Source organism: Rattus norvegicus, chromosome 5, assembly GCF_036323735.1.
Source record: "Rattus norvegicus strain BN/NHsdMcwi chromosome 5, GRCr8, whole genome shotgun sequence".
Taxonomy (NCBI): Eukaryota; Metazoa; Chordata; class Mammalia; order Rodentia; family Muridae; genus Rattus; species Rattus norvegicus.
The window spans coordinates 38768332-38780702 of NC_086023.1; the positions used below are offsets into that span (position 1 = coordinate 38768332).

The 12371-nt window shown below is 35.4% G+C and overlaps 1 protein-coding gene across 3 annotated transcripts in view; it reads right to left on the bottom strand.

Annotated features, from left to right (window-relative positions):
- Nkain3 (Sodium/potassium transporting ATPase interacting 3) overlaps positions 1–12371 on the bottom strand; it is a 696335-nt gene that overhangs the window by 357756 nt on the left and 326208 nt on the right. For all 3 annotated transcript variants that reach the window (XM_039110792.2, NM_001109540.2, XM_063288441.1), the window contains exon 3: positions 9283–9363. In XM_039110792.2, the coding sequence (XP_038966720.1) occupies positions 9283–9363 (81 nt within the window). The remainder of the gene's footprint in view (positions 1–9282; positions 9364–12371) is intronic.

The window sequence follows — 12371 nt, forward strand, 5'->3', positions numbered from 1 at the left end:
AGCAGAACCACAGCAGGAAAGGTTTATGGCAACACACAGTAGCCGAGACCACTCCTGATTGATCACTCTTCCAAGCAGCTGCCACCTCCATAGATCCATTAGCCTCTCATATCCTGCAGAAATTTGAATCAATGCCTGGATTAAACGATTATTATTTCAAAGTCCACATGATCTAATGGTGTCTGTAAATGCTATTGTAGACAAAATCAGAGTTGTGTTTTATTAATCTTTTAGGTAGATCTTAATCTAATCATGTTGTTTAGACTTAACCTTCACAAAAAGTGTCAGAAGTGGTTTGGCTTAGGTGATTAGCTGAAGCTGATTTGGAAGAACAGATTTCAATCTCCTGAAGCAAGGATGCTAATTTTTCATTCCCATCACACTAATTTATATTATTATCCAGTTTATTAAGAGATACAATCTACATTGAAGGCAGGATTTGAATGCTACTAGGCAAAACAAACCATTCCACAATTAATGTTATATTAAAAAATAATCTTGACATATTAGTAAAATAATTATCTTTCTTAAAATGATATCTCAGTTATATTTACAGAAGAAGATGGGAAGCAACAAAACACAAGAGCAGAGCTTATGCATTTCCATGTAAATTTGCCGAAGTGTGAAGGTATCTTTAATCCCATATGGTAATTGAGTCAGGAGGATATTTGCATAGACCTTTTTCAAAGTAGTGTCTCTAGTCATAAAACATGAAGAAGAGCTCCAATAGACAGAATAAAGTCTCTCTTTCTGATAGTGAGAAAGATTTATTTGAACTTCGATAGAAAAACATGAGATTATATCACAGAATTCTAATTTACCGCCCCTTCTATTTCTCAGGATTGTTGGAATCAGATGGATGTTTGTGGTTTCTGCGTGTCAGTGTAATAACACAACATTTAGTTGTCCTTGTAGAATAAAGATCATAAAAAATGTCTGCTTTGGATGAAGATTATAAAAACATAAGACTATGTTCAACTCTTCATTACTGAAGAATAGTTCCAGGAAGAATCAAGCTCCCTCAGTGAACAGAGGTACTGGGCATTTCTCAGGCACTCTAGGCACTAGCACCCACGCCAAAGGGGAAGATACAGTTTAAGTTCTTTGGACTGAAAGCCATTGAAAGTGACCAGGAATTGTTTGTTGTGCGAAGTCTCATTGGAAGACATCACTCTTGATTATCTGTCCTGCTTAAGGGTCCCTGCTGAAAGTCAGGGTTGATGGAAGAATCTAGCCTTGAAGGAAACCAAATCTTGACCAAGAGAAATAATTTACTGGGTAACACTCAGGGAAACCTACTGTTGACAATATGTTTTGAGAATGAATTCAATGAGGCTACCAGACTGTTGAAGATTCCACAGAAGACTCTCATGAGGGAGTGAAATTCTTTGTAAATCAATATGTTCCCACGAGCAGAATGGAACATGGACCATGTCAAGGACCATTCCAACCTTGTGGGAATGGCTAAGCCTTCCCTGGGAGAGGTTCAGAGGGATTGAAAATTCTTCCTGTGGTTCATGTGTGTATATTGAGAAGTGTGTTTCCATTAGAGAGGACAGACCACCCAATACTAGCATTTCTCTGCTTGTCTGTCCTATCTCCATTGCTGTCCTATTCTGGGTTCCAGGACCCTAGCGATTCTAGGATGTGATAGAAATGAGAAAGGTTTTTGCATTTACGCTCTGAATATATTCTTCAGGAGGAAAAATATTTCAAATCTTCTAAATTCCTAAGAAGTGGAATGAAGTTATTAATTGTCCCTATGTTGATCTAAAGAAAATAAGAAGACATTAAAACAACCAAAGAGGCTCTCAAAGATGCTTGAAATACTTCAAATAGGAGTAGAGAGAACAGAGAGAAAGCCTGTCTGCAAATTATATCAAGAAGCTGTTTACATGTTGAAAGAAAGGATTTAACTAACAGCAATGCAGCTGAGAAGTTAATGTGCAGAGCTGAGGTCCTATCAAAAGGCTGCTTCATACTTCCCCCTAAGTCACTTAGTCCAGCAATTTCCACTGGGTAGCTCTTGCAGGCTAAAAATATATATATATATGCCTCAAAGGATTTCGGGGTGAAGATCCCAACATCTATTAATTTCTCCCACAGCAATAAAGATGACCATGATGACAATAAAGAATCATCATTTCCTGAGACTTCGTGATATGTCAAGGTCCTTTCTATTCTCCACACAGTATTATCTCATTCAGTTCTTCCAACAATGTAACACTATGACTGCTTTGCTTTTCCTGGTTTTGTAGGAAAGGGAACAACAACTCCAGAAGATTTTATTATGTAAACACTTTTGGTCACCCATATACAGTGATTTTTCATAAAACAACTCATCCATCACCTTCAAGTGTTAGAAGACGTGGGGAAAAATCAATGTGTTCAAGACCATAATGGCAGATACCTGCTGCCGGGCTGGGTGGTACCAGGCGATCCATGCAAAGGGCATATCTGAAAACTGCCATCTAGGGTTTAGTAAGAATTTAAGCCGGTGCCTAATCATTCATGACGGTGTGTACTATTCATTAGTAAGAATGGTCAGACTGAGCTTCAGGATGACCTCATTTGTCCCTGTCTTTTGAGGCTGTATTGATTCTTATTTTGAAAAGACCTGGATTTGTGTAATCAGTTAGACCTCTAATCCAGACTCTGCCTTGCCCTTGCAAAGCAGCAGATGGTAGCTCCAGATGGGACAATCACATCCTCCTCTGTCACACCTTAGTAATGTAAAGCATGAGCAGATGGACAGCAGCTGGGCCCCCTTTCCATCTAAGCAGCAGCTTTCTGATAAGGCTGTCACTGCTCCGGGCCCTCTTAATGTTTCTGAACCCCATTCTTTAGCCTGCTGTTTATTTGAGCCTCTGTTTTCTTCAGCTTTATCACTGCATGCATATTGAGGAGGCCTCTGTCCAGTGGAACCCAGGAATCCTAACAGCTTGTGAAAGATAATTTCAAGGGAAGGTAGATTTTGAAGCAAATCATAATTTTATCACTTTTATTACTACCCCTCCCCCTTTAGATTCATTCAGTTTGGCTTCCTACCAGTTGCTAGTTCTGTTACTAAAGACTGCCCTCTTGACTTCTATAATGAAAGTTTTACCTCTCATATTCTAAATTAATTAAAAGTTCAACGTGTTAAGTAAAATAAAGCCAAAATAATGCATGAATGTATATGTGTATGTGTGGAAACATCTTTGTTCAAATATAACCCTATAAATAAAATCCTGTGAATATATGAGGTCAAATCAGAGAGGAAGAGAATGTTGGATTATAGAGACTTTCTACAACATAAATAATAAACAAACTAATATCATTTAAAAAGCAATGTGCCACAAACGATAGTATTATATCAAGTCCTATAACATTTATCACTTAATAAAAAAAACCATAAATCAGTGCCAAGTCTATACAGTAAACACTATTTATACTATTGGTATGGCTCTATGGGAGATATGTTAGAGCATCACTTTGTATAGTTCAGAAAAATTAAGCTTCAGAGGACTAAAGACAAAGACATCATGCCGTATCAAAATGTAAAAGGTACAAATTACTAATAAAAAGAGCAAAAGAAGTTGACACCTGAGCACATTGAATAATGTATTCTATTTTAAAAAATCTTAAATAATTAAGCAAGATAAAATTAGTTCTTTCACTTGAAGTTAGCAACACCCTCCCCACCCCCCTAACTGAGCAAAGGAACCTAGTGTGTATTTCACTGTTCTGGCTAGTTTTATGTCAACTTGACACAAGCTACAGTCATCAAGAGGACGGAGCAGCAATAGAGAAAATGCCTCCATAAGATCAGGCTGTAGGACATTTTCTTAACGAATGATTGATTGGGAGGGCCTAGTCTATTGTGGGTAGTACTACCTCTAGATGGTTGGTCCTGAGTCAATAAAAAAGCAGGGGAGCAAGGCAATAACTAGCACTGCTCTATGGATTCTGTAACAGCTCCTACCTCCACGTTCCTGCCCTGCTTGAGTTCTATTTTCACTTTCTCCACTGATAAGCAGTGATATGGAAGTGTAAATCAAATAAATCTTCTCCTCCCTATTTACTGTTGGCCACAGCATTTAATCATAGCAACAGTAACCTTAATTAAGTCATTCATAATTGCAAAGAATAGACCTGAAAACTATGTATCCTTAAATCATGTATATTATGTTTCATTAGCAAAAATTTAAAGCTACCCAGAATTTAGTAGCAACATACAATAGGGTGTCATTAAGTTAAAATAGCTTTTCAAAAACAGTCAGTAATGTAACTTACCCTTACAGTCTTACTTTTCCTGAGGAGATACCTAGGACTGTTAGGATTTCAGTGACAACACAGCTTTCACACAACAGGATCCTGTAATACCCTAAATGTATCTTGGAAATGTGTTATCCTTCGTTATCTAAAATGGTGAAGTAAGATTAGCATGGCTGCTTGCTACAATTTATCTTTGGCTCTGTGTGTGCTTGAGGTTCTTTTTAAAAAAAAAAAAACTTTTTTAATGCTAAGTTTGTTTGGCTTTTTTTCTATTTCTAGTTTTGATATTTTTGCTGTTAATCTGTTAAATAATTTCATTTAAAATGCCAATGTTATTGGTGTTTTTCTATGTCTGCATCATCTGTAGTTACGGCTCCTTACTGACAATGGGAATTTGAGTTGCTCTTTCTTCTATCTCAGAGTTAAATGTTCATTTATTAGCCTAAAGCAGCAAAGTATGGGATCACACATACAGCTCAATTTTCCTCTTAAGATCAATGGTTGTAAATATTGTTTAAAACTTCCCTTTTTAGTAATATTTGCTGTAATGCATAGTCACTGAGCACTGCTTGGATTCATCTGCAAAATCTGTTTTTTACTATGTTCTTTAAAAATTATTTTAAATTACTCCAAATTCATACCATGATTTGTAAATCATTTAAAATTCTCTGCCTTGATTCCAAATATTTAAACACTTTCTAGAGATTTTAGCTACTATAGATTTCAAGTCACTGTTTTGTCTGTGGCAAAGAGTATGCTGCACTCTTTGTCATTGGTATTTATGAGGCTTTTAGTGATCCAGAATACAATTTTGATCACTGTGTTCCACAGATATTTTAATAAAATAAATATATGTTTATTTGTTTCTGACTGAAAAGGGGTATATATATTGGTCATACAGGTGTACAAACTTTTTTATTTCTATTGAATTGTTTCTGTTTTATATTAATAAGCATAAAAGGATTGTTAAATTTTCCATGTTTGTTTCCATTGTCTCAAATTCTCTCTTTGTTTCATATAATTAAACATTTGGGCTTTGATCTGTTTAAGTATTATGATGTCTCATTGATGAATTTCTACTTTTATATTTAGTATAAGACATCTCTTTATGTGTATTATGATATTTGACTGGGATTTTATGATATTAATAGGACCGCATAGATTTTCTTCTACTTGTGTGGTGTTCCTTCTATTTTTTAATGCCCACTGAACATATACATTTAAATATATATACATCAGTAACAGGGAATCCTGTCTTTAAGTCCAGTATTCTAACCCACCATTAACTATTGTTTAGTCTACTTACACCTCACCTATTTGCTTCACACAAGGCTTTTGATCTACCTTCCTGCACTGTCCTATTTGTTTGTACAAGCTAGGGTTCCCTCCTCCCTATTTGTTCTCATAGTATCATAACTTCTTTAGGAGTATCAAGTGATCAACCACATGCCATGGAAGAATGACTACTACGCCCATAAACACAATGTGAAGACTACTCTAGGTTCAGTGTTTGCAGGAACATTCTAGTCTATAGCTATTTCTTAGGAATGGAAACATTTCTTTGTGCAATCAGGGAGAAATAAGAGGCTCATGAAACTCTTAAGGCCAGTAAACTCAGCAAACTTAAAGGAAACACAAGGCCCTTTATATAACAAAGCTATACAAATAGCAAGTGGACGCTTAGGGGATAAAAACCATCAGGTAGGTAGATGCTTGCAACATCTATAGAGAATTCTGGTGATACAGTTCTGTGAGTCACTTATGTTGGTGTGAGACTTTTCAGTCATTCGGCCACCCTTGTCTTGCCTGTCCTGTGTAAGCAATCCTAATAAAGTCATTAATTCTGTCTGAGTTAATCTTGTCAACTTTATTGGATCTGAGGTCAAGTACAAGACATACTTATGTAATTCATAAGAGTATTATTGGAAGGATTAATTTTAGAGGAAGACCCTCCCTCACGGTAAAGAAGCTCTTTCAGCAGCAGCACAGTCTGAAGGAAGTGCTGTTGCTTTGTACCTGCCTACCTTCCTGGCTGAGACATGCATCTCCTCTATGGCTGCCATAATTATTGCACCTCTTTGTTGAGATCTGAACCTCTCAATCTTTGGCTATTTGGTTTGAACTGACGACCTGTCACTCTCCAGATTGGGACTGCTGAGGCGCTCATTTTTATGAACTGAGCAATTACCATGTTCTCAGCCCTTCGAGCATGCAGATGGTTATTGTTCAACTGCCCTGCCTGAATTTTGTGAGCTAATATAATAAATGCCTTCTGCAATGTATGCTCAGCCTAGCCATTCTGCTTCTCTGGGAAACCCTGGATGATACAGATTCATTAAGCTGAACATGGACAGAACTGTTTCTTTGATGTATTGCTGCACTCCTTTTCTGGTATGAATAAATCTTACTATACATTTCCCCAGCAAAATGAGCTGAAGAGATTCGTTGTTCCAGAATGTATGTTTGGGTAAAACTCAAGGTACAGGGTAGTTTCTGTTTATATTAAAGTGGATAATTTCAGGACTAGCAGAAAATGGAGAAGTCTCTCTAATAAGTTTAGAACAGAAACTATCACATCTGGATAAGGGTTTTTCTTAGAAAACAATATACAGCAGGAAGCTTGGCAGGGGTATTTCTTATCAAGGGTCCTTAACTTTACTCTTTCAGAGTAGATTCATGTAGGATCCATTTGAGATTAAACTGTGGCTAGCCAGAAAGGCTGTAAAAGTTAACAGAACATATTATGAATATTCTTTTTGGACTTCTACATACTTTTAACCAAAAATATGTGTTAATGAATTTTTGAATGGGTTAAAAATGAATAGCCAGTTGACAAGTACATCAACCTGTCAGGCTCAACATGGGGCTAGCGTCCTATGGCCTTTTTAGCTCATGTAATTCTTATAAGGAACTCAAACACGAACAATGATGCAAATACCACCAAAGAGGGACCTATGTGGAGGTTTGTCTATACTCCTGGGCATGACTATCTGCCTAGCTCCCATCCTGGTCAAGTCCTTTTCATATCCTGCTAACTAATATCCAATAAAAGGGGACCAGAAAAAAGTAAAGACAAGAACGAAAAGAGATCCCCAGCTCCAAAGAGAGAGAGAGAGAGAGAGAGAGAGAGAGAGAGAGAGAGAGAGAGGGAAATCCTTTGACATCCACTTAGAGGTTTGAAAAAACAGTTATAAAGGGCAGTTGACAAAAATAATCTTGAGCAGGACTAGGTAATTGGACTTGGGCAGAGCAAATGACTGCTGTTGTTTACTTTTATTACTCCATAGAGCTCTTTTGAAGCTTACAGACTTACCACATATGATAAACATAAACAGAGTTGTTTTGAAGTTTACAGAGTTACCACATATGATAAACATGAACATAACCAGCACTTGCTATCACCATTATTGGCAACACTGTCCTGTTAGGATGCTTTCACAGGATCACAGGGGAACAGTTGTTGGTTCACAGCTCACAGTAAGTGCTGCAGATGAAACTTGAATTAAGTGCTTGTATTGGAACTCTGTATTCCTTCAACACACTGTCATGCCAATTCTTCAGGGCAAGCTTCCTCTCTTTTAACTTACATCAAATAAATTCATAATGAAGAAAATAAAAGACAATTTCTACCCACTGAAATGAAAATACCCTTGTATTAATGTGACCATTCAAGTTACAAGATAGAAAATATAAGGCTAATACTGTGTTTAACTTGGTACTCATTATTCTTTTCATCAGAATTGCATTTGAAAATGACCTATAATCTACATTGATTGGCAACAAAACCTGGATGCAGAGTCTGATCAAGCTTTATGTTCTAGGTTTTTGTGGTGGTGAACATTCAGTAGCATAAATCATCAAGAAAGAAGCTGCAGGTTTTTTTGTGGGTCTCAGTAGCAGAAATGTCCTTTCTGGTCTTTGAACTCTCCAATGAGAGAAATGATGACAAGCTCTAATTTTAAATTCACTATAGTATAGAAAGAAGAATCAAATAATTTCTAAAGGTGCTAGAGTAAATCCTTCAATGATGTTCTCTCCTCTGGCTGAATCTGACATGCTTTGATTAGTACTTCAGTAGAGTCTCACAGTTCTAAAAGCATCTTTGGTTGTAAGATAAGGATCCCAAATGCAAGTATATGACCATATTCGATGTACAATTTCAGACTGACAGTAAACAATAGATAATTCAAATTTATTTAATAATAAAATATTTAAAAAGAAAAAAATCCTTATACAGTCTTTGAACTATTGTATTATGTTTCTTCTTTAAGACTAGTTATTAGAAATTTAAAACTGTTTGTTTTGATACATTTTTAACAATCAAAAGATGTGTTTTCAGAAAGTCTGATGAAAATGAGATTGTAAGCAGACAGAAATAACATGACACCATATTGCCCTAAGAGCAGAGTCTTCTGTCTGATGAGAACCTCAGAACAGAAAACACCACACCCATGTGTTCACATTCTAGTACGTGTGGCTCTACTTAAAGAGCTTCAATTTTTTTTACAACCCCTTTCCTACTTTAAGCATGAATATATATATATATATATATATATATATATATATATATATATATATATATTTGCTTTAATATATAGGACTGCAGTCACTATAATACTATGTATTCAACAAGCACATGAGAATTCACTAGAAGATAAGTCTCAATTTCACTATAACAAACAAATTAGAAGCCATGCATCTGAAAGTCCTTTATATTATCATGTATTTCTCCAAGATCACTTTTTCATAATAGAATATAGACATTACTTTTTAGAGCATGATCTCAGAGAGCACATGCTGACTCTGAATTCACTGTACTACCAAGTATGACCTTAAAATGATCCTTCTGTCTCAACCTCCCATGTGCTGTGATTACAGATAGGCAACACATGCCAGTTAGACTATTTTTTTAAATTAGCTGTTCTATATTTCTCCACTCAAGTATAATCAGAAAAAAGTATATCATAGTAGTTAACTTATAACTATATTTTTCCAAAGTGTATTGCAAAGATGTGGTAAGCTCACCTTAGAGAGGCCTCCTACTTCCAAATAAAAGCAGATGATGAACACATTCCAGGTGACCCAGAGGGCAGTCCACACTGTATACTAAATATAAAGGGTTGAGAAAAAAAGAAAAAAATTGGAGATGAAAACCACATATTCGAAATAAATTAGTAGTAGAAATGTCAATAAATATAAGTCTTTTGTAAGTAAATAGGTAATATTGAGATTAAAAAAAAATCTCCTTTCATGAGGTACTAAAGAACTAAAAATCCAATAGTTCCCATTGTTGTTAATGGATGCCTGGAAACCTAGAATTCTAAAATTCTTTTCTGAGTTGCAGGTACAATTTAAATTCAAGTGCTGACATGATTTCTGTTTTATGTACATTTTCTTTTCAAGATAACACAGTTAATGTAGCTTTCTGAGAACCACTAATCTATTTACTACCAATTTATGAATCGATGTATTATTTATTTTTCTATCTTTCTATCTGGCTACTTACATAAATTTATCTAAATAATCAGATATATTAGATGGAAAATATCCAATTCATTAGTATAAATTGTCTAATTTCAGAACTTTAGACAAAATCGAACTTCCATATAGTTATCAAACGCTCTCTGTTATGTTATTTTTTCTAAGAGTAGAGCACATGCACCTGTAATCAGTGAAAGAATAAGTGCATAAGATATCTTTAAAATCCCGGAAATTAATAAATAAGAGACAGAGCAAACAAACAACCAATTCCTATTATAAAAAAATCCTTTCATTCACATCTTGTTTGTCTGTAATATGCAATTTACTTTATCTTTACCATTTATGATTTTAAAGTGATCTCATGTTGGTGTGTAGACTATGAACGAATATTTTTGAGGTAACATTTCTCTTTTCTGAGAATATTTCGCTTTTTGAAAAAATAGGTAATAAAGTTACTTAAAACTCCATAGTCACTGTGATTTTACACTAAAAACAGGTAAAGATGTCATACAAGCATGATAAATTGTGCTGGTTTAGGGGCTTGAAGTTATTGCAAATACAATCAAGCATATTTTTCTAAGCCATGCACCATTCAAATGGATATTGAATTGAAAATATCTTGCATACAGCTTTAAAGGGCTATTTTTAAACATCACAAATACAAAAAAACCTGTAGATGTCTTGCTAATCAGAGAGTACCAAATGAAACATTCATATATCAGAGCAGAACAGAAATGCCCATAACCAAGTTAGGAGGGAACTTCTAATGAAGCAAGACTAAGTCATGATCAGGGAGGGTGGTTTGCTAGTTTGTTTTTGTTTTCCTGTACTGGGAACTGAAGCAGCCCCTTCCAGACCCTAGGCAAGTTCTGTATCACAGAACTGCATCCATAGAAAAGCTATTTAATACCTAGTTAGTTCAACCCAGCTTGAATCCCATAAGTATTGAGAATGCCCAGAGTACAACAAAGGTACAATAAAACTAACCCTTTAAAAGACTCACAGTGCAAACCATACTGGAAAGGAAATAAGGATCTGCTACAATTTGTATTATAGATTCTGTTCTTGACCTTTCACAGACACTGATAGCTGCTGCCTAGTTCTACACATTTGAATGTAATGAAGGCTGTATCCCCAGTGTTTCACTAGGCACTTTGCAGGGGGCAAATCACTCAAATCATCATATTAAGGCCTTGGGGGACGGGTCATCCTTTGATTTCCTATACCTTGTCAGAGTCCTTCTATGAAATCTGGCAGTGCTCCAGAGTCAGCCTGCTTCATTTGGTAGGCTTTACTGCAGACCATCTTAGGAAAAGGACTCTTACTATAAATTGACCTGCAATAATTTTTTTTCAACTCACCACATGACAAATGAATCAAAGGACCATTTTACTAGAAATATTGTTCATTTATATAATTTCTGTAACACATGTTACACATGATAGGAATATGACATACATTTATTTGTATGGAATGTGGATAGAATGTTCATTCTAATATGTTGCTAGTTGAGAAAAATGCCTGTATGGATTGAATTTTGGTTTGTGTGGGGTATAAATGATACACTTTGATGTGCAGTTGATAGACCACATGGGATCATAAGCAAACAGAAAAGAGCTCTGGCAAATGAATCCGTGGATGTGCATTTACCATACCAGAAATGCTAAGTCATCACCTTTAAGACTAGCAATTCACTTCACATTGTCTTTGAAATGGGTTGTTTTTATTAACAATTCAGTTGACTGGGTAATTATAGTGCAAGATGGCTTTGTATTTTTAACAGATACCTTTTGGTTAATTTGAAGCATGACATGAAGCTTGTGTGTCTATGTAGGTTCCACAAATTGAACTGTCAATGACTTGACTTCTCCATGTTAAAATTCCCTGTTTGTAATCTCTCACTCTTTTCCATTTCCTTAAACTCAGCACACACCTTTTAAGTACCATAGACAATGCATGGTTCTGTTTGATTTTCTAAACATATCTTATGCAGATATGTAAACATTTGGCAATTGAAAGAAACTATATAAGTTTTCCAGTTTATATTTTTTCTATTGTTAGTCTTTAACATGGATTGTTTTACTAAGGCGTTTCCAACAGTCCTTTCTTTTTTTCTCATCAATATGAATCTACCACATTTACTCAAAGTATGGTATGAAATAAATGGGGGTAGACTCTTTGTTTTTACATTGTTCTGCTATCTCCTGGGATTCAGTGAGTTATTTTGTGAGAAGTTAAGGGAAACCTGCCATCCATGAACCTTACTAGTAAGGGAATAAGAGTGAATGCAAAAATAAATGTAATGAATAGCAAAAGTTCAATCATACTTTATGATTTGGTCTAGGTAAAGGCCAGGACAAACCTGCCATGTACATTCTGACTCCACAAAATAATCTATGAACTGGCTTTTATAAATGAGGTAAATAAGGCAACTATGAAATCAAATAAATATTCCAAGTCTTTATAGCCAATAATAAATGAAATGAAATCACTTTATCTAAAACCTTTACATTTATTTACTATTTCTTCAAGCATAATGTTCTTCAAACATTATGCTTGAAGTAGAGTACAGCAGTGGATGGCTACAATTCTGCTTTCAAGAGCATAAGCTGAATACAGTGTGAGAGGCAGGA